The sequence below is a fragment of the Bos taurus genome, chromosome 1 (assembly GCF_002263795.3).
Source record: "Bos taurus isolate L1 Dominette 01449 registration number 42190680 breed Hereford chromosome 1, ARS-UCD2.0, whole genome shotgun sequence".
NCBI classification, from domain to species: Eukaryota; Metazoa; Chordata; class Mammalia; order Artiodactyla; family Bovidae; genus Bos; species Bos taurus.
Window position 1 is genome coordinate 130,559,093 of NC_037328.1, and position 23,041 is coordinate 130,582,133.

The following is a 23,041-nucleotide window of genomic DNA, read 5'->3' on the forward strand; positions in this document are numbered from 1 at the left end:
AGGCAAGAACACTGGGTTGGGTTACAGTTTCCTTCTCCAGGGGATCTTCCTGACCCAGGGATCAAACCCACATCTCCTGCATTGCAGATGGATTCTTTACTTCTGAGCTACTGGGAAGCCCCATCAGTCCTATAGTTAGAAAGACCCAACTCCATAGAGCTTTAAAGTTTAGACAGAGAAAGAAAAGGCAGAAGATGAGTTACATTTGGGTGTCAGGCTCACTGAGAAACAGGAGTGTTTGAAGGAGAGGGTGGTGAGGAGTTTTATACACCACCTCATCGGTTTGTGTTTGTCTTCCTACTGTCTTATTTGCTCAATTGCTAGTTTGACACATAGTAAGTCTTCCTTAAAAGTTTATTGACGGTAGAGGTAATAGTCATTCAGAATGAATGAAGTTTATCATGCAGGAAAAATAGAAATGGGATAGTAGCATTGGGGGAGGAGGGAGGTGAGAGGGTTTGTAAAGTATATAAAGGAAATTAAAGCATATTTGCAGAATAATATGAAAGCTGGAATGTGTTGGGATTGGGAAAGTTGAAGGGAAAAAATAATTCAAAAAAGTTATGATGTTAAAAGCACAACTGGTTGAATTAGTTCTGAAAAAAGGAGATGGATGAGTAATTTTCCCAAGACAAGAGTGAAATACTAAAAATTCTCGCTTTAAACAGAATAGTATGTGAAAGTGTAGTGTTATTTTATTTTTCTTTGAGGATTTTTTTAAATTAGAAAAGCACTGCATGTCTACAAAAATTCAAACTATAAAAGTATATAAAATAATATATTATAAACCTGCTTACTTCTCCTAATTCCATATCCTGGAGATAACAACTTTTAACAGTTTGGTTTATGTTCTTCCTAGCGTTTCACAGCAATAGTACTGTTGACGTTTTGGGTGGGACCATTCTTCATTGTAGGGCATGATGAGCATTCATTTGTTCATTAATGAACTTTTAAGCATCTTTGCTCCCTCCGCAACTATTCAGTGTGACAACCAGTACCATCCCCAGTTCGGGTAATATTATCCCTCAGTTAAGAAGCCATACGGAGAAGGCAATGGCACCCCACTCCAGTACTCTTACCGGGAAAATCCCATGGATGGAGGAGCCTGGTGGGCTGCAGTCCATGGGGTCACTAAGAGTCGGGCACAACTGAGTGACTTCACTTTCACTTTTCACTTTCACTCATTGGAGAAGGAAATGGCAACCCACTCCAGTGTTCTTGCCTGGAGAATCCCAGGGATGGGGGAGCCTGGTGGGCTGCCGTCTATGGGGTCGCACAGAGTTGGACATGACTGAAGCGACTTAGCAGCAGCAGCAAGAAGCCATATAGTTAATTTTCAGTACATAGACTCATATACACCTACTTTCTTTAAAAAATAGTTATACATTTGGTTATGCAACATTAATTTTTTCCTACAAATTTACATTATCTCTTCTAATGCCTCCTCATTTTCTATAATATGGATGTGCCATTATTTAACTTTTCCCTTGTTGCAGAATGTTTACGTTGTGTCTGAGTTTTCACTCCTAATGAATTGAACAACTTTGTTCATCTTAAGTGATAGCCTTGGGCAAATGTTTCTGTAGGAGTGATTGTTAAAGGTAGACCTGTTTGATCAAGGAGAATATACATTTAATATGTTGAGATTTAATGTCTGTGGTTATTTAAAAATGTGTACATTAAAATTAAAATATATGGCATAGTGGGATACTTCTGGCAAAAATCACTTACCTTTTTTATGAATTTGCAGATATTTATCACTATAATATGAAATTGAATAGAGACAATAGTAAATGTTCCAATACCACATTTTGAAAATAACTCATCTGTTTTCTAGGTTGCTTTGCCTTATTGATTACTATGAATCTAAAATTAGAAAATTTCATAAACAAAGGTATGACTTGTCCTGTATTAAAATTTTGGAAGTAATTATCAAGTTGTGAATTACAACAAAAGTTTTTATGGCCTTTTGAAACATTAAATATGCTTTGAAAATCTACAGATATGTGTATAATTTACCTAATATGTAACTATAAATTCCTTTTTATAAAGAATCTTTTAAGACTGTACTTTACCACTTATGTTAAAATCCATTGTTTCATTTATATTAAAATATGTATATTTAATAATCACTAAGTATTGGTCACAGAAGAAACAGTATTTTTATTTTGTTGAGGTATTATGATTTGTTCTGCTGATGTCATCTAGCCACTAGACAGTTACTGAGCATATCAACACAGTGTGTAGGATTGGATTAGCTTCCTGCCAAAGTGCAGCCTAATTAATTAGTATGCAGATTTATGAGATAAAGATAAAACATTATAGTGTAAAATCAAGTATATAGAATAAACCACAGTTATCACCTCTGATTAAAGCAATAAGGGTAAAATTTTAAATGATGGTCTTTGACTAACCAGAAATTGCTGAAAGATATCTAAGGCCAAATAATCTAAAGTACTTTAATATAAATATCTAAGGCTTTTAATATAAAGGCTATTTTGTTTCACTGTTTATAAATGGAACAGTTCTTTTAACAAATATTTATTTAAGCACCTACTTTCTGCCATGTTCTATTTTTAGTACTGAACAGATAAAATAGATAAACATCAAATAACTTCAGGGACCTTCTCTTTCAAATGATGCTGTCTTTTAAGATGGTAGACATGGTGTTAGATTCTGTAGAGATAGGAAAATGTTTTGAACATGATTCTTAACCTCCTAGGAGTTTGCAGTCTAGTAAAGGAGATTAAACGTAAACACATTAATAGTTAAGAAAAATAATGTGAGACTTAAATATATATACTTGTATATATTTAATATATATAATGCCCTAATATATAATGTCACAATAAAAGTAATTACTAAAAACTGTACAGTCAGTAATACAGGAGTTGATAACAGGAACAAATTGGTTTTGGATGGAGAAAACAGGGAAGCCATTACAAAACAGATGGGGGTTGTGCTTGAGCTTGAATAAGTACAATTTGGGAAAGCAGAAAGGCAAAAAAAAAAAAAAAAAAAGACTGCTTGTATGCTATGAGCAAAAGTTCATAGATGTAAAAGAGTAGGCTTTTTAATGGCACTATAATTAAGCCAGTTTCTCTGAACTTTAAGGGATTTGTTGATATATTCATAGATAGAGGTAGTAACCTATGGAGAGCAGTCTTTCCCATAGAGGACCAAGAGTAAGCTATAAATGAACAAAAGACATCATTGGCCTTGGAAAGAAGGAAGGTACTGTTTCCTTTGATATAGAAAACCTGGGTAATGGGGTTGTAAGTATGTATATTAGGGTTCTAGCAAGAAACAGAACCAGTAGAATGTACACTTATATACAGAGAGTAAATTGTCTTAAAGAAATAGGTTCATGTGATTGTGAAGCTGGCAAGTCTGAAATCTGTGAGGCTGGCATGCAAGCTGGAGACCCAGTGAAGAGTTGATGTTGCAGTGTTGAGGCTGAAGGCAATCTGGAGGCAGAATACCTCCCTTCTTGAAGGTTTCAATCTTTCCTTCTAAGGTCTTTAACTAATTGCACAGGGCTCACCCACATTGTGAAGAGTAATCTGCTTTATTCAAAGTCTATTGATTTAAATGTTTGTCACATCTAAAAAATAACCTCACGACAGTGTTTAGACTGGTGTTTAACCAAGTAGCAGGGCACCATAGTCTAGCCAAGTTCACACTAAAATGAACAGTCACAGTATGTCAGAGTGAAGAGAAGCAAAATGAAGAATTTCATAGCTTGAGAGGTTATAGATTGGTATGCTCACAGAAAATCAAAAATGAGTAAAGCAGGTTAGGTGGGAACTGTGCCAAACTGGAGAGCTGTCTTAAGGGGCCATTTATTATATACTCTAGCCAGTTGATGGCATGCAGTAATGTGAGCCCACTGTAGCTAAATCTGCTTTTTTGAGAAGTTAGAAAGTTCAGTTTATAAATGAAATCAGATTTTTAATGTTTGCAATTAACACTGAGTGCTCTTAAAAATATTATATGGTCCAGATTGAATATTATCTGCAACCTTTACTCTATATCTTTAGTAAATTCTAATGTAGATTCAGGAGTTGGATGACTTTTCCTGTAAAGGGCCAGACTGTATTTTAGGCATTTTAATCTGTATAGTCTCTCACAACAGCTCAACTCTGTTACAGGATGAAATCAGCCATAGACAGTAAGTAAATGAATTGACATGTCCATGTTCCATAAAACATTAATTAAAAAAAAAAAAACCTGCTGGCTGTGGCCTACAGGCAGCAGATTGCTGACCCCCAATCCAGTTGATGAAGAGAGCATTTGGGATTTGAAGTCAGAGTAGAGAAGATTTAGTGTAGCCATCTTTGAAATGTCTCAGGTAGAATGTGGTGTGAGAGATTGCCTCTGAAGTTACATAAACTGGGGTCCTCTAAATAAAAGGATTGAGGCTATTGCAGGTGGTGTTGAATTTGCTTGTCATGAGTTTATAGTGAACATCTGGGATTGAGGAATGAAATCTTGAAGGAAAAGAATTACTTTTTTGCTTAACAATCCCATCATCATGGACTAACTAAAGTGAAGTACTTTGGCTTGTACAAATTATGCCTAGGTCAGATACTTGGATTGAATGTCTCCCAGTTCAGTTCAGTTCAATTCAGTCACTCAGTCGTGTCCGACTCTTTGCGATCCCATGAACCACAGCACGCCAGGCCTCCCTGTCCATCACCAACTCTCAGAGTCTACACAAACCCATGTCCATTGAGTCAGAGATGCCATCCAACCATCTCCTCCTCTGTCGTCCCCTTATCCTCCTGCCCTCAATCTTTCCCAGCATCAGGGTCTTTTCAAATGAGTCCGCTCTTACGGGAGAAAAGATATAGGAATAAATTAGTGACTGTGTTATACACAATATTCTCACAGATGAAAAAGCAGAAGTCATTTATACTTTGCAGTGATGAAGAGTCTATCCTAAGGAGAGGGTTTTTCATAGTTCATTGAATGAAGAAAACTTAACTGTCTCTTTTCTAAGAGTAAATAACTTGATAGATTGTAGCAACTTCAAGGTGTATTTTGAGATCTACTAGTAGGATATTGTTCTTGCCTGGAGAATCCCAGGGACGGCGGAGCCTGGTGGGCTGCCGTCTATGGGGTCGCATAGAGTCAGGCACGACTGAAGTGACTTAGCAGCAATAGGATATTAGTATCACCTGAAGAAGCAGGTGAGCTCTAAAAAGAGGGTATAAGAATTAACTGACAAGTATTATATTACTTGAAAGAAGTGAAAGAAAAGAGAAAATGAAGGAAGATGGGTTATGATTTGGAGGTCTAAGTGGGATAAATAGGAGGCACAGGAGAAGGATGTATGTACCTGTAGAGCTAAGGGAGCAAGACAAAGGAAGAAGACAGATGGGACATGGGCCTCTTGCAGAGGTAGAAGCACTCTGCTTAACACCCTTTTTTAAAGGGCATTGTTGTCCAAAGTTTTTCTCATCGTGAAACGCAGAAAGTGATGTTTGTATACCACACTGGGGTAATTGGCTCAAGAACTCTGGCCAGTTGTCTTGAGTGCTTGGCATATTTGTAATATCTTGGCACAGCACACCTATGGCATACCACCTGGACCCTCTACTTTAGGGCACAGGCTTGAGAAGGCCTCCAGAGAGCTTGTGAAAGGCAGTTTCTGGATACCGTGGACTGGTTTTCCTTTCTGCCACCATACATGAGAAAACTTGGGGAAAGCAGAGGAAGTCGCAATCAAGGCAGCAGAAATTTGAATGCAAGTGTTAAGCAGTTGGAAGTCTTAGAAAACTGCAAACATGCTAAAATTTCTGAAACAGAGGAAAAGTAAGTTTTAAAATGATAGGTTCTCAGCTCTGTTACTTTACCTATTTTTCCTTTACCCAGTGTTAATATATCAACATAGATTACATGGAATATATTGCTAGCTTTTTCTGTTGGTATTTCCCTGGCTTGGTAGATAGGATTAAAGAACCAAGAAAAGTAACATAGGAATAACAACTACAAGATTCAGACTGAGTTTCTTCTGAGATGTTAGAGACATTTGAAAAGTTACCCCAGGGAAAATAGCTCTATAATGAATTAGTAAAGTGAAGTCTCCTTGTCTAATTCCATCCTTCTGTTTAGATAGAAAATTTTCAAGTGGTGTTGTGAAATGGAAGCAGGTAACTTTGAGGTTTACCTCTGATTGAACATGATTCAGATTAGGGAAGAATAAAATACAAGATTTCTCTAGTTTTGCTCTTTCTCTCTACCCGCAAGAAGCATAATGTTCAACACTGGGTCCCTCCTGGGGCTTCTGGAGGCCATTGGAGAAAGGGTGGGAGGAATTTGGCTGTGGGGATCCCATGTCCAAATGAGAATTGTGGATGTTTAAGATTATGTTTTTACTTCGAAAAACCCACAAAATCTGTCAATGCTAAATAAAGGACTCTAGGAAAATAAAGTGAGGATTCTTTACTGAAGCTCATTTCCTTTTAGGTCTGCATAAATTTAAAATTGGTCTCCTCTACTATATATATGTTAGGTTTCTCTTGAGAGAACAAGATAGCCATAATGGCAGGTATTTTAGAGTGTATATAGGAAATGATCTTGAGTACACAGGCTTTGAAGCCAGAGAGATTTCAGTTTGAATCTCATCAGTACTGCTTACTATTTGAGACTTTGAGCAAATTTAAATAACTCCTCTAAATGTCCCTCACCTAATAAATTGAAATACTTTACATAATACATCTATCTTTTTGTTGTTGTTTAGTCACCAAGTCGTGTCTGACTCTTCGTGACCCCATGGACTGTAGCCAGCTAGGCTCCTCTGTCCATGGGATTATCCAGGCAAGATTTCTGGAGTGGGTTGCTGTTTCCTTCTCCATACATCTATTTTAGTACTTTATATAGAAGCGACCCAGTATCCTTATTTGGTCATGGTCATTTGTTAAAGACTAGCATGTTTTAGAAGGTCTGAGAGATATGTTAGTATAACTGTCTCAAATAGAAATGTAATGAAAACCACATATATAATTTTGCATTTTTCATGTAGCCAAGTTAAAAAGTAAAAAGAAACCAGTGAAATACATTTTTATCTATTTAATATCTGAAATATTGCCATTTCAACATGTAATCAATGATATCATTGATACTTCACATTACTTTTTCTCATTCTAAGCCGTTGAAATTTTGTATTTTAATTTATAGCACACCTCAATTCAAACACTAAATTTTCATCAGCGGTATTTGATCTGTATTTAGATTTCATGAAGTCTAGTTCAAAAATAGACTTATATACCCAGATTGTTCTATACATACCTGAAAGTTCTCTAGCAACTAAGTCAAGTACAAAAATTTTTTTCCTTTAATATTTACATCTACATTTATACAACTGACTCATCTTTTTTAGAATAATTGGTTTGACTGAATTAAGGATTAAAAACTATACCCAACTTAAATTCACTAACTTCTGTTTAATTCAGAAGGATGTTGCAAAATTGAAAAGCAACTCTAAATCTATCAGTAGCCAGAAACTTCAAACTTTGAAATTTTCTTGTAGTTTTACAACCAATTTATTTGCACTGTGGATTAAAACAAAAATCTCATATTATTAATATTAGAAAAACATGTATGAAGTCAATATTGATTTGTATTATAAAGTTTCATTTCAGTGTAAATTCTCATAACCTATTAGCTAGACACAAACATGCCTTTTTTTCTTTGGAGCTTCAGATTTTGCTTACTCATATAGAGTGATACGAGTGAGAAGGCTTCCCTGGTAGCTAAGTTGGTAAAGAGTCTGACTGTGGTGCAGGAGACCCAGGTTTGATCCCTTGGTTGGGAAGATTCCCTGGAGAAGGAAGTGTCAAACCACTCCATTGTTGCCTGGAAAATCCCATGGACAGAGGAGCCTGGTGGGCTACAGTCCATGGGTCACTTGAGTTGGACATGACTTGGTGACTACACCACTACCACACCATTTTTTGTGTTTGAGCATTTGGTAAGTACTCTTTTTCCAAGAAAATTTTGAATTCAGGTTAACAGTATAGTTAGTCTTTATAACTTTTCCATGACTCAACCAATAAGCATTGACAAAAAACACAAAAGATGGTTAAAGTCATTGTTTTCTGTTTGTTTCAATGGTCCTACAAAGTGGCGTCGCATTTATACATGTGCTGTATAATTTTAACAACTGAATTCATGACATTCACAGTCTGTTTCAAAAAACTAGCAGATTTCCAATATGTCTTATACAGTATAGCAAAACAATAAGACTGCAAAAGCAGTCTTTTAAAAATCCTAGTAAATCTAAATTTCTGATGTTACAGAGCTACCTTCTGTTGTGGAAAAATGAAAAAGGTTGTTTCATATCTTGGTGAAATTCTTCTTTGATAGATATATAAAATTCAAAGATGTGCCATAAGTCAGATTTTTTTTTAAAGCCTCCAATTGTCAACATTTCTTAATAAACCTGGAGGTCCTCTGATGACAGACATCCCCACAGTGTTAATTGAGCATTTGATTCATCTAAAGATAAATGTAATTTTAAAAATTAAATCAGTTGCTCTTTGGTATTATAAGAAAGGTCTTGTATTCTCCAGGCAGTTGTTTGTGGGCTTGATTGAAGATCTTTCCTTTTTTTAATAAAAATGTTTTAGTTATTTTCTCATAATTTTGCAGCAGAATTTTCATAGGAAATAATTTATTTCATGTAAGAATAGTTTCTATTTTTGTGTAAGACCTCAAAATGTTTTGTTACTAGCCAAAGTTATAAGCTCAGATTTTGCTAAAAACTTACTTTAGAAGTTTTTTTGTGTGGTTAATTTTGATTTTAGTGACTTTGATTCTCTTTTGACTGTTGAGAGGAAATTTCTTAATGTATCATGTATTTGCTGAAAATACTTTCCTATCATTATCTACTTTATTATCCTAAAACATTTTTGTTTAACAACTTTTTAAAATAACAGCTTTACCTCTACCAGCAGCTTCCGACGGCAGGATGTCTCACAGGAAGTTCTCTGCTCCCAGGCACGGGTCCCTGGGTTTCCTGCCTTGGAAGCGCAGCAGCCGGCACCGCGGGAAGGTGAAGAGCTTCCCCAAGGATGACTCTTCCAAGCCCGTTCACCTCACTGCCTTTCTTGGCTACAAGGCTGGCATGACTCACATTGTGAGGGAGGTTGATAGGCCAGGGTCCAAGGTGAATAAGAAGGAAGTTGTGGAGGCTGTGACCATCGTGGAGACTCCGCCCATGGTGATTGTGGGCATCGTGGGTTACATGGAGACACCCGGAGGCCTCCGGACCTTGAAGACCATCTTTGCTGAGCATATCAGCGATGAGTGCAAAAGGCGCTTCTACGAGAACTGGCATAAGTCTAAGAAGAAGGCCTTCACCAAATACTGCAAGAAGTGGCAGGACGTAGATGGCAAGAAGCAGCTTGAGAGGGACTTCAGCAGCACGAAGAAGTACTGTCAGGTCATCCGTGTCATTGCCCACACCCAGATGCGCCTGCTTTCTCTGCGCCAGAAGAAGGCCCATCTCATGGAGGTCCAGGTGAACGGAGGCACTGTGGCTGAGAAACTGGACTGGGCCTGTGAGAGGCTTGAGCAGCAGGTCCCTGTGAGCCAAGTGTTTGGCCAGGATGAGATGATTGATATCATTGGCCAGGATGAGATGATTGATATCATTGGGGTGATCAAAGGCTACAAAGGTGTCACCAGCCATTGGCACACCAAGAAGCTGCCCCATAAGACCCAACAAGGGCTGTGCAAGGTTGCCTATATTGGGGTGTGGCATCCTGCCTGGGTGGCCTTCTCTGTGGTTTGGGCTGGGCAGAAAGGCTACTATCACCGCACTGAGATGACAAGAAGATCTACAAGATTGGTCAGGGCTACCTCATCAAGGACAGCAAACTGATCAAGAACAGTGCCTCTACTGATTACGATCTGTCTGACAAGAGCATCAACCCTCCGGGTGGCTTTGTCCACTGCGGTGAGGTGACCAATGACTGTCATGCTCAAAGGCTGCATGGTGGGAACCAAGAAGTGAGTGCTCACTCTGCTCAAGTCCTTGCTGGTACAGACCAAATGGCGGGCCCTGGAGAAGATTGACCTCAAATTTATTGACACCACCTCCAAATTTGGTCATGGTCGCTTCCAGACTGTGGAGGAGAAGAAAGCCTTCATGGGACCACTTAAGAAGGACCGAATTGCAAAGGAAGAAGGGGCCTAATAAAACAGATTGTATAGCTGGTAGAATCGCAATAAAATTATTTTCCAGTGGGGAAAAAAATAAAATAACAACTTTATTGAGATTAATTCACATGCCATGAAATTCACCATTTTTAAGTATATGATTGAGTAGTTTTAGAATATTCACAAATTGTGTCACCATATCTGCAATCAGTTTTAGAACATGGGCATCATCCACTGAGAAAAAGAAAATGCCATACCCATTAGCAGTCACTCTCTGCCCTGAGCCCCTTTTTTGCTGCAACCCAACATCACAAAATATGCAATTCCATTACATGAAATGTCCAGAATATGCAATCCATAAAAAAAAAGAAAATAGATGAGTAGTTGCCTAGGAACTGGATTGTAGTGGAGTAGGGACTTAGGGTAGAGAGTACATGGAAAGTAATTGCTAATGGGAAGGTGTTTCTCCATGGGTGATGAACATGTTCTAAAATTGATTGTGGAGGGACTTCCCTGGTGCTCCAGTGGTTAAGACTCCCTGCTTCTAATATAGGGTGCATGGATTTTAGTTCCCCTTGGTTGGGGAACTAAAACCCCATGTGCTGCGTGGCATGGCCAGAATATAAATAAAATTGATTGTGGAGATAGTGACACAACTTTATGAATATCCTAAAGTGATATCTCAAAGGACTAATGATTAGTGTCTTTTATATGTTTACTGTCCACTTATATGTTGACAGTAGGCATTTTGGGGAAATGCCTACTAATGTCCTTTGCCCATTTTTAAATTGAGTTTCTTGTCTTTTTGTCAAATTATGAGTTATTTATTAATTCTGGATACAAATTCTTTATCAGGTTTGCAAATATTTTACCCCATTCTGTAAATTTTCTTTTTTTTTCCCCCCTTGATGATGTCCTTTGAAGCTCAGAAGTGTTTTACTTTTCATGACCTCCTGTTTATCAGTTTTTTTTTTTTCATCTCTTCTGAACCAACAGCTTTTCCAATTTGTTCTGCAGTAAATTATGTAGCATTCATCAGGAAATTTGTGACACATTCTTTCAGTCTCTTTTGTTTACTGTTTCAATTATTTTACTGTCTCAGATGTTATCTCCACTTGATTTATTTTATTTTATTTTTAAACTTTACAATATTGTATTAGTTTTGCCAAATATCGAAATGAATCCACCACAGGTATACCTGTGTTCCCCATCCTGAACCCTCCTCCCTCCTCCCTCCCCATACCCTCCCTCTGGGTCATCCCAGTGCACCAGCCCCAAGCATCCAGTATCGTGCATCGAACCTGGACTGGCGACTCGTTTCATACATGATATTATACATGTTTCAGTGCCATTCTCCCAAATCTCCCCACCCTCTCCCTCTCCCACAGAATCCATAAGACTGGTCTATACATCAGTGTCTCTTTTGCTGTCTCGTACACAGGGTTATTGTTACCATCTCTCTAAATTCCATATATATGTTAGTATACTGTATTGGTGTTTTTCTTTCTGGCTTACTTCACTCTGTATAATAGGTTCCAGTTTCATCCACCTCATTAGAACTGATTCAAATGTATTCTTTTTAATGGCTGAGTAATACTCCATTGTGTATATGTACCACAGCTTTCTTATCCATTCATCTGCTGATGGGCATCTAGGTTGCTTCCATGTCCTGGCTATTATAAACAGTGCTGCGATGAACATTGGGGTACACGTGTCTCTTTCCCTTCTGGTTTCCTCAGTGTGTATGCCCAATAGTGGGATTGCTGGATCATAAGGCAGTTCTATTTCCAGTTTTTTAAGGAAGTGTTTAACAGAAGAATATTTTACACTGCTTCACCTTTAAAATTTTAATTAAAATGAAATAGAATTAAAATGGCTAGTTGGACTAGCATATTTCAAGCACTCATTGCCTGTATGTACCTTAGTGTTTACCGTCTAGGACAGCCCAGTATTAGTGTTATCAGCTTTAAAAACATTAATACTGATTTGCGAGTACTTCGTAGCTCACACAATGTTTTGATGTCTTTTATTTACTTTTAAAACCAATTTTGTGAGGTAGATGTGATAGAAATTATCTCTGTTCTACAGATGAGAAGAAAAATTCTAAGAGACTGACTTACCCAAATAATACAACTCATTAATGAAGATGTCAAGACTTAATCAGGGCCACTATATTTGTGGCCTTGTCCACTTATACTCTGTATTTTTTGATATAGTTTTTTGTGATCTAAAAGTACTGGAAGGAGAAAACAATATTATTTGTTCATTCAACAAGTGTTTTTCTACTCCTTCCTCAGCCCTCTATTCTGGGCAGTGAGATACAGTGGTGAACAAGACAGACAAACTTCTGGTTTGCATGGATCTTAAATTCCAGTTAAGGCATTAGTGAGCAAATGTATACTGTAGTACTAGTTAATAAGTAGTATGTTCTAATACAATTTTCTGTAAGAGTAAGTAGGAAATTTGGTTTAAGTTTTAGTTTATGTTGAGGTTATCAAGCCCTTATTGTATTGATTTAATTCTTGTTAGCTAGATTTTTTTTCCTTTGGAGATAATTTTTTCATAAATACACTACATATATTTTTTCATAGACTATATAAAGAAGATGAAAGTCAGTCAGAAGAAGAAGATTATAGAAGCCTGAGTGCTTCACCCACTTACAACGGACTTCTAATGGTATGGGGGACTATAAGATTGATAAATACTTTTTAATAAAGTAAAATAATAATCTAATCTCTTAGGAAAGTTAACTGTTTATTAACTATGTTGCAGTCATTACAGAATCAACTCAAGGAATCAAAAACTAAGATAGATGTACTTTTAAGTGAAAAGCTCAATCTTCAAAAAGAGTTGGAAACCAGGTGAGAGAAACTTGTCATTTTTAACTTTTATTTAAGCAAATAGTGGAATTTTGAATGTTAAATCAGTCATCCTATCCCCTTTACTCTAAAACTAATGTTGGGGATCTCATATTTGTATACTCATTTTAGTCATTAGTCTCTCATATGGTAGAAAGAACAAAAATACATATATAAGCAAGGGGAGTGAGAAAATAGGAAGATAAAACTGGCTAGGAACTCAGAATAGATTTAGCCTATGCCAGTAGGGAACTCAGAATAGATTTAGCCTATGCCAGTAGGGAACTCAGAATAGATTTAGCCTATGCCAGTAGGTTTCCGTTTCACAAATTATTTTTATTTTAATTTTTTTCCAAATTACTTTAGAATGTCTTATTTCATCATATACATGTGTTGTGGGAAGGGAGAAACATTTTAAAGTTTAAATGGCATACAACAGAAAGGTTTATTTATATACAAGCATACTACCACAGAAGGAAGGCACTCTACATGTTGACAGAAAGTAATAATGAATGTACACTGTTGAGACTTTTCATTAAATATTGTTGGATACCTATTGTGAGTTAGACATGGTCCTAAGTTCTGATATTGTATATAACAAACAAAACAAATATCTTGTTCTTGTAAAGCTTATACTTCAATGGAGAGGAAACTGATACCTATAATAAAAAACCATTTCTGTAAGGTTTAAAAGCCTGCCACATAGTAATGTGTAAATTTATGGTTATATAAATATGAGGGGAAAATTTGTAAAACATGCATGGGAATAATGAACAGGGAATTTGAGCTAGTGGTTACCTGTGGTATGGGAAGTGAAAGTGAAAGTTGCTCATTTGTGTCTGACTCTTTGTGACCTCATGGACTATACAGTCCATGGAATTCTCCAGACCAGAATACTGGAGTGGGTAGCCGTTCCCTTCTCCAGGGGATCTTCTCAAACTAGGGATCAAACCCAGGTCTCCCTCATTACAGGCAGATTCTTTACCATCTAAGCCACAAGGGAAGCCCTAGATAGGCTACCCATACTGGAATGGGTAGCCTATCCCTTCTCCAGCGGATCTTCCCAACCTAGGAATCGAACTGGGATCTCCTGCATTGCAGGTGGATTCTTTACCAGCTGAGCCACCAGGGAAGCCCATGGTATGGGAAGGAGAGAGCAATGGCAGTAATTAGGGACACGGAGTTTGAAGTAGCTGTATAGGGTTTTAGTTAAAAGATTTTAAACAGATTACTATTCAGCTTTGATAAAGCTTGAGGCATGGACACACCACTATTTGTTTTACTCTATTCTTGTTTGTGCATTTGAGATAATTCACTATAAAAGCAAATAATAGGTTAATAACAATGAAAGTGGGTAGAAAGTTTTGAATAGGGGATACACAGAAGAAGAAAGCCAGTGGCCAATAAATACCTCATTAGCAGTTATGAAATATTTTAAGAATTTTTAAGCATATTTATGACAAGTAATAGAGTATACTTTATTATTAAATATCTTTATAGTTTTATTAAGTAAATTGAATGTGTTCAACATGATTTATTTTCTACAGGCCCACACAGCATGAATTAAGACTTTATAAACAGCAAGTGAAGAAACTGGAGAAAGCCCTGAAGAAAAACATCAAGTAATTATATTTTACCATAGTTACAAATTTATTAGGATTTTATATCTTATTATTTATTTTTATTAACCTGTCAATTTACCTGATAGTGGCTGTGGCTTAAAATTACCAGGTTGATGGGCAGGGCAGGGGGGTCGGGGGTCGAGGGGTATGTGTGGAGAAGACTTTAAAAAGGGGTATTTCTGGTTCCACAGTTTAAAAAGTTTTTACTGTAATGGATTTGGCTATATATTCATCTTAAATAAGAACAAGGAAAAGGTAATTGTCTGATATAAAAGGCAAATATTTTAATAAGTTGACTTTGGAAGTCATGGAGAAATTGCAAGAGAATCATTGAAATTAGAGGTGACAAGGCCCAAATTTTTGTTGGTGGTAGTGATGACCTGAATCATAGCCTTATCGTATATTAAAGCTTAAAGAATCAGAATGAATGCAGTGAGCCATTCATATCCACCACTTCTCTTTTATGACTTTGAAAAACACATACTCACAGGAATTTCAGCAAGTTGGTCCTCAAATAGTGATAGTATTTTCTGAAGATTAGCTATGTCTACTCTTTGATTCAAGGGAATGGGACTTGAAGTAGTGTGGTGAGCATGGGGATGAAATATTTTAAAAATGATATGAGTTAATATATGCATTAGATGTATTAAATCAGTTGTATTAGCCTATGTTGATTCAATTTTCAGTGACAGCTACATTTTCTTTATGGTAACACATGCCACAGTGAAAGGCAAGTATTCTGGCCATCCAGGAATTACATATTGAGTTAAGATAGTAGGGAAGGAAAACTAAAAAAGAGAAATGGAAGGTTCAGAAAGGTTGCATTCATTCATTCAATTGGATGCTTGGGGATGCTTAGGGCTGGTGCACTGGGACGACCCAGAGGGAGGGTATGGGGAGGGAGGAGGGTTCAGGATGGGGAACACAGTTATACCTGTGGCGGATTCATTTCAATATTTGGCAAAACTAATACAATATTGTAAAGTTTAAAAATAAAAAAAATTTTTTTCCCTTCCTACTATTGCTTAACATTTTAGGTACTTATAGTACCTCTTCCTATCTGTTTGGCATTCTAGATACTGAAATTACAGTGGTAAACCAAAAAGAAAGGTTCCTGTTCTCATGAATCTTATGTAAAAGGCAATGAAAAAAATAAGACAATTTTGATATAGGTAAAAATGTGTTAGTCGCTCAGTTGTGTCCAACTCTTTGCGACCCCATGGACTGTAGCCCACCAGGCCCCTTTGTCCATGGGGGTTTTCCAGGCAAGAATGCTGGAGTGGGTAGCCATTCCCTTCTCCAGGGGATCTTCCTGACCCAGGGATTGAACCCAGGTCTCCTGTATTGCAGGCAGATTCTTTACCATCTGAGCCAACAGGGGAGCCCCATAGTGTAAGTACCAAAGGTAAAATAGTGTGAGAGTTGCTATTGTACAAGTTTGGACAAGAGGTGGTGGTGACATGGTCAAAGGTGGCAGGAGTGGAGGTGGTAAGAAGTATTTGGAATATTGGAGGTAGAATTTGATGATCAGACTTGGTGATGGATTGAGGATGGATTAGGGGTATAGGCAGTTGAGGGGAAAAAGATTAACATGCAAAAAGATTAAAAAAAAAAAAACTTAATCAGGACTAATTTTTAGTCCTGAATAACGAAGTAGTTGTTGGAACATTAACTGAGATAGGAAAATTGGTTAAGGAGCAGCTGAGAAGAGGAATATGTAAGGTGGACAAAAAGTCAGAGGAGAAAGTGTAGAGGAGGAAAACTTCACAACCCTCTTAGAGTCTCAGGCTGGGCCTGAAAATTAAACTGACAAAGACAGATTAACATGAAAAAAGTATAAGTTTATTTAATATAAGTTTTACCTGACCTGAGAAGAAATGAAGACTTGAAGAAACAGTTAAGTCTGAGCATTTTAATACTAGGTTTGATGAAGAGTGAGTGGAAAGTTGGAAAATGTAATAATACAAAAGGGTGTAAGCTGAGGGTAATAAACCGGGGAAAGTTCGGATTTCGCTTCTTCAGAGACAAAGATGCTTCTTTGCCCTGGGGTACAAGGAGGGCAGCTTGTTACCCTCCTTGAGGGTACCCTCACAGGATCTCCTGGTCTGCTTCAGGGAAAAGCGGAGAGGTCAGAGAGTTCTTCCTGCATGCATCAATTCTCAAGTTCCTTCTGTTTAAAAGTTTCTTATGTTAAAATGATACATTTTGTTTTTGTTTTGGCCACACCATGTTGCTTGTGGGGTCTCAGTTCCCTGACCAGGGATTGAACCTGGGGCAAGGCAGTGAAAGCCTGGAATCCACTGGGCCACCAGGAACTCCCTTAAAATGGCATATTTTGGAGTGGCATGTCCTGATCCCCTTCAATGGACTTTTATTGACCTCAGTGTATCAGTGAACATACATACACACATAAATGCTTACACGTATATTCATAGAGATACCTAGTCATTCCTCATTATTTGCAGATTGCATATTTGTGAATTTGCCTACCTGCTGTAATTTATTTTTAATCCTCAAATAAGTCGTGGTGGCACTTGCACAGTTATTCATGGACATGCCCAGTATACACATTTTCAGCTATTGAACAAGGCGATACTCTGCCTGCATTTCCGCTTTCATGGTGTAAAGAGTCATTGTTTCTGTTGTCACATGCCACTTGTAGTTTTCCATTTTTTGCTTTTTATTGGTGATTTCTCCAAGATGGTCCCAAGCACGGTGTTGAAGTACAATCTAGTGTTCTATTCACAAGAAGGCTCTGATGTACCTTACAGAGAATATATATGTTAGAGAAACTTCATTTAGGCATAAGGTATGGTGCTGTTAGCTATGAGTCCAATGTTAATGAAACAGCAATATTAAAAAAGATGTCTTTAAACATTAACACACGTAAAACAAGGTTATATATTGATCAGTTGAGGAAAATGTGATCAGAGAGGCATGCAGGAACCTGATCCTGTATTTACCCTAGGAGCAGTGATTCAGTCCTCACTAATTCAGTGTATACAGTTCTTTATTGAATATAACTGCCATGAATAATGAGAATTTACTGTGTATATATTTTTTGTTGTTCATTTGTGCTGTGGTTTTTAGAGTGACTTTTCTCTATTAGACTTTAAAATTGTGATTTAGAACCAATCCTTCCTAAAGGAGATCAGTCCTGTGTGTTCATTGGAAGGACTGATGTTGAAGCTGAAACTCCAATACATTGGCCACCTGATGTGAAGAGTTGACTCATTTGAAAACACCATGATGCTGGAAAGGATTGAGGGTAGGAAGAGAAGGGGATGACAGAGGATGAGATAGTTGGATGGCATCACTGACTCAATGGATATGGGTTTGGGTAGGCTCCAGGAGTTGGTGATGGACAGGGAGGCCTGCATACTGCAGTTCAGGGGGTTGCAAAGAGTCGGACACGACTGAGTGACTGAACTGAACTGAACTGAACTGAACTAAGCTTAGTATGTTAATAAAAAAAGAAAGATTTAGTGGCAAAAAAAAAAAAAAGAACCAATCCTAGCTATATTCTTCTGTTGAATTTTGAAGAAATGATTTGTGTTTTTAGAAATTTATATTTGAAATTTAAATGTCTATAGTATCTAGATGTGAAACAGAATTAAGAATGTTAGATAACTTGCCCATATTGCACAGGTGGCATGTGGAAGAATTGGAAAGAAATCAGACCCACACCTAAGCATTTGGACTCTCAAGCTCACACTAATAATTAAAACTAAGCAAAAACCCAATGAAAAAAACTTTTTTAATGTAAAACTTCAAATTTTTATTTTTTGCAGGGGCAGAGGTAGAATTTTTGTCAAGGAACTACTGATGTTAAGGAAATAATTAGAAATAAAAATGTGTCAACCCAGTGAATATTCTCCACATGTGTAGGGAAAAAAAGAAACAGTTTTATATAACAGTTGGAATAAATATTGAGCCAGACTGTGATGTGCATTAGAGGCAGTGTGCTAAAGAGGTTGCAAAGACAGAAGGAAATCTCATCCTTTAATTATATCTTGTGACAAGGGGGAGGTTACAACTTGGAGCCAGGATCCTAGGTTAAGCTCCAATAGGGAAAAGGAGACAAGGCACCCTCTTCCTTGATGTCCTTATTTCAAAGAGATGGTTCTAAGGCTCCCAAGACACTGCTAATTTTAAGCAGGAGGCTTATTTAAATTTTAACAGAATCTACATACTTAGAAAGGATTTACAACTACAGGTTTTCTAAAGGAAATGCTACAAGAAAAGGAGGGGAAAGTCTCTTTCCCTTTTATAACCAGAGAAAATTAAATTTTTTCTTTAGATCTGTATTTACTTCTCAACTAATCAATCTTCAATATCAAATGATACTAATTTAACATGCAAAAGCTTGTTTGAGCTAATATTATAAGCAAGTTGGTTATGAAGTTCTGTTGCTAGGAAGTAATCAAATAGATCTGCCAGTGCAAGATAGCCAAAGGTACTACACTAATTCTATTTAATTTTTTCAGTGGTATTTATATTTTGTTAGAAGAAAATAAAATCAGAATCTTATCACCCATGTGTTGAGCTGGCAGAAGTTGAGGTGGTCAGAATAAGCCAAGCAAATTAATCATCAAGGCTTTATTCAGTTACTTCAATAATATAAACAAGAGGCCAAAGAGAGAAGGGCTGGCTTCTTGGTACCCCATTTTTCCCCATGAAATGGCACCCAGCAAGTGTCAGTCAGTGACATGGTACACAGATGACTCCTGTGGCTTCATAGGCTAGGGAAAGGGCAGGATATGGAAACATACCTGAGTCACAGTGAAAAAAGTATTGCATGAGAGTCACCATGAGATTATGAAAAGGCTTCAGCAGACACAGTTAAAAGCTATAAAGTGTCTGCACGTGAAAACTTAGGGGAATGGCTATTGAAAACAGGAGATATCAGTGTTTTTAAGTTGGAAGGGCAGTTTTCTGGATTTCCCAGACTCCACAGAGAAACATAGCTATTGCTGCGGGTTATGTGGAATGAGTATCTGCTAAGTATGTGAAGAATTCCTTAGCCATTTTAGGGGATTTTTATGGTCTTCAGGTTCTGCTCACCACTCTGGAGACTACAAAACAATCCTGGAATATTTCTAAGTGCAGCATAGTCTGCTCAAACACAGGTTTCTAAAACACCAATTAAGTCAAATGCAATTGGAAAGTAAGGCAGTAATTAGATTAACATAGTAGTTACATTGTTTTCATGTGGTTTTTTTCCCCCATGGTAAAGGAGACTAGTATAGACTTTGGAAAGGGGAAAGCTTTGCTAGTATGTAGGCACCTGCCCGGGAGAAGGCAATGGCACCCCACTCCAGTACTCTTGCCTGGAAAACCCCATGGACAGAGGAGCCTGGTAGGCTGCAGTCCATGGGGTCACTAAGAGTCGGACACGACTGAGTGACTTCACTTTCACTTTTCACTTCCATGCATTGGAGAAGGAAATGGCAACCCACTCCAGTGTTCTTGCCTGGAGAATCCCAGGGATGGGGGAGCCTTGTGGGCTTCCGTCTATGGGGTCACACAGAGTCGGACACGACTGACGTGACTTAGCATAGCATAGCATAGCATAGCATAGGCACCTGCCCTTTCAGCTCTGTTTTAAGAAAATTTAAAACGAGAACCTGTACCCAAGGCTCCCTCCCTGACCCCTAGTATTAGACAGACTGGAGGCTGAAGGCAAGTTGTACTTCTTTCCCCACCTGTTTTAACCTTGGCTTCTTTGGCCAGGAGCTCACCTTCCATCTTCATAATCTTGGCATCCTCAAGCCAACATTTCTGTTCTGTTGGCTATGGATTTTGTAATGTTGGAGACAACCTCAAGACATACTTGAGCTGTTTAACTTATCTTGAGGCACCAATTATTTTTTGTTAGTTGTCTAGTTACATAGTTACATCAGTTTTTAAATACTCTGATTTCTAACACTTAACTTTTCTCCTGACTGCTGTTATTTTCACATGTGTGGTTTTGCCTAATACAAAGGTTTTCAGAAGTATTATGCTATGGCAAATATGTACTGTGAGACTAGCTGAACCAAAGGTCAGTTTCCCATAAGTTCCTAGATTTTACTAGTCCTTAACTTCTGTAAATATAGAAAAACAGTAGGGTTAAATATATTAATTAATACATGTGAAGTGCTTCGAAGAGTACCTTCAGAGAGAAGGTTCTCAATAAATACTAATTATTATCACCACCAGGCTCCGAAATATGTTGTCATTGTTATTAAATTAAGGGTATCTCTTAATTTACTTAGTTAATTGAATCACATTTCATTTCCCAGAGTGACTGTAGCTAGTACATTCAATGACATGTTTAGGTTATTGTCCTGGCAGCTAAAATGTTGTATGTCCATAGTATAATGTTAATCACACTTGTAAACACTTTGTTGAGAAGTTAAACTTTTTCACCTGAATGCAAGGTTAATATGTAAATTCAGATATGTCCGTTTGCTTGTAGTCCTCCTAGACTGTTGGCTTTTCTATGTTACTTTTGTTTTCTAGACAGTATGCTTTTGGCACTGCTTTTAGGCAAAACTGTCAAGTATATTAATATGGTAAAGAGATGAGAAGTCAAATGGAAACTATACAAAAAAGATCTTAATGATCTGTATAACCACAGTGGTGTGATTACTCACCTACAGCCAAACATCCTGGAGTGTGAAGTCAAGTGGGCCTTAGGAAGCATTACTACGAACAAAGAAAGTGGAGGGGATGGAATTCCAGCTGAGTTATTTCGAATCTTAAAAGATGATGCTGTGAAAGTGCTGCACTCAGTATGCCAGCAAATTTGGAAAACTCAGCAGTGGCCACAGGACTGGAAAAGGTCAGTTTTCATTCCAATCCCAAAGAAGGGCAATGCCAAAGAATGTTCAAACTACTGCACAACTCTGCTCATTTCACATGCTAGCAAGGTAATACTCAAAATCCTTCAAGCTAGGCTTGAACAGTATGTGAACTGAGAACTTCCAGATGAACAAGCTGGATTTAGATAAGACAGAGGAACTGGAGATCAAATTGCCAACATCCATTGGATTATTGAAAAAGCAGAAGAGTTCCAGAAAAACATATACTTCTGCTTTATCGACTATACCAAAGCCTTTGACTGTACGGATCACAACAAACTGTGGAAAATTCTTAAAGAGAGTGGAATACACACCTTACCTGCCTCCGGAGAAACCTATAGGCAGGTCAAGAAACAACAGTTAGAAGCGGACATGAAACAGACTGGTTCCAAACTGGGAAAGGAATATGTCAGGGCTGTATATTGTCACCCTGCTTATATAACTTATATGCAGAGTACATCATGTGAAATGCTGGACTGGATGAAGCTAAAGCTGGAATCAGGATTGCCAGGAGAAATATCAATAACCTCAGGTATGCAGATGACACTACCCTAATGACAAAAAGTGAAGAGGAACTTAAGAGCCTCTTGATGAAGATGACAGAGGAGAGTGAAAAAGCTGGCTTAAAACCCAGCATTAAAAACATGAAGATCATGGCATCCGGTCCCATCACTCCATGGCAAATAGATGGAGGAGAAATGGAAACAGTGACAGATTTTATTTTCTTGGGCTCCAAAATCACTGCCAATGGTGACTTCAACCATGAAATTAAGATGCTTGTTCCTTGGAAGAAAAGCTATGACCAACCTAGACAATGTATTAAAAAGCAGAGACATCACTTTGCTGACAAAGGGCTGTCCAGTCAAAGCTATGCTTTTTCCAATAGTATGGATGTGAGAGTTGGACCATAAAGAAGGCTAAATGCCAAAAAATTGATGCTTTTGAACTGTGGTGCTGGAGGAGACTCTTGAGAGCCCCTTGGACTGCAAGGAGATCCAACCAGTCAATCTTAAAGGAAATCAGTCCTGAATATTTATTGGAAGGACTGAAGCTGAAGCTCCAATACTTTGGCCAGCTGACATGAAGAGCCGACTCATTAGAAAAGACCCTAATGCTGGGAAAGATTGAAGGCAGGAGGAGAAGGGGATGGCAGAAGATGAGATGGTAGGGTGGCATCACTAATTCACTGGACATGAGTATGAGCAAACTCCAGGAGCTTGTGAAGGACAGGGAAGCATGGCATGCTACAGTTCATGGGGTCACAAAGAATCAGACACAGCTGAGCAAGTGAACAACAAAACAAGTGAAAAATAGATTGGGAGGTCTTTGTGTCTATTAGAGGAAAGAGGTTGACTTTTTATCTAGAGTTAATTCTGTTTATTTTGTTTTGGACATATGTCCTCCAGAGAGCACAGAAAAACAGTTGAGTGAATATCAAGGGGAATACATGTGAGTGGAGGAGATAATTGTAGTATGGTAATAAGAGATGACATTAAGAAAGGAGTCAGGAGGAATATTGGATTAGGACTGACAGCATGAAGTTCAAATG

General features: G+C 37.7%; 1 protein-coding gene and 1 pseudogene across 14 annotated transcripts in view; both read left to right on the top strand.

Moving 5' to 3' along the window:
* CEP70 (centrosomal protein 70) overlaps positions 1–23,041 on the top strand; it is an 86,381-nt gene that overhangs the window by 40,285 nt on the left and 23,055 nt on the right. For 13 of the 14 annotated variants that reach the window (XM_059889020.1, XM_059889025.1, XM_059889028.1 and 10 more), the window contains 4 exons: positions 1,838–1,894; positions 12,759–12,843; positions 12,940–13,028; positions 14,573–14,647. In XM_059889020.1, coding sequence (XP_059745003.1) covers positions 1,838–1,894; positions 12,759–12,843; positions 12,940–13,028; positions 14,573–14,647 — 306 coding nt within the window. The remainder of the gene's footprint in view (positions 1–1,837; positions 1,895–12,758; positions 12,844–12,939; positions 13,029–14,572; positions 14,648–23,041) is intronic. The other variant, XM_024996193.2, reaches the window with a different exon arrangement.
* LOC132345895 (large ribosomal subunit protein uL3-like) lies at positions 8,948–12,744 on the top strand (annotated as a pseudogene).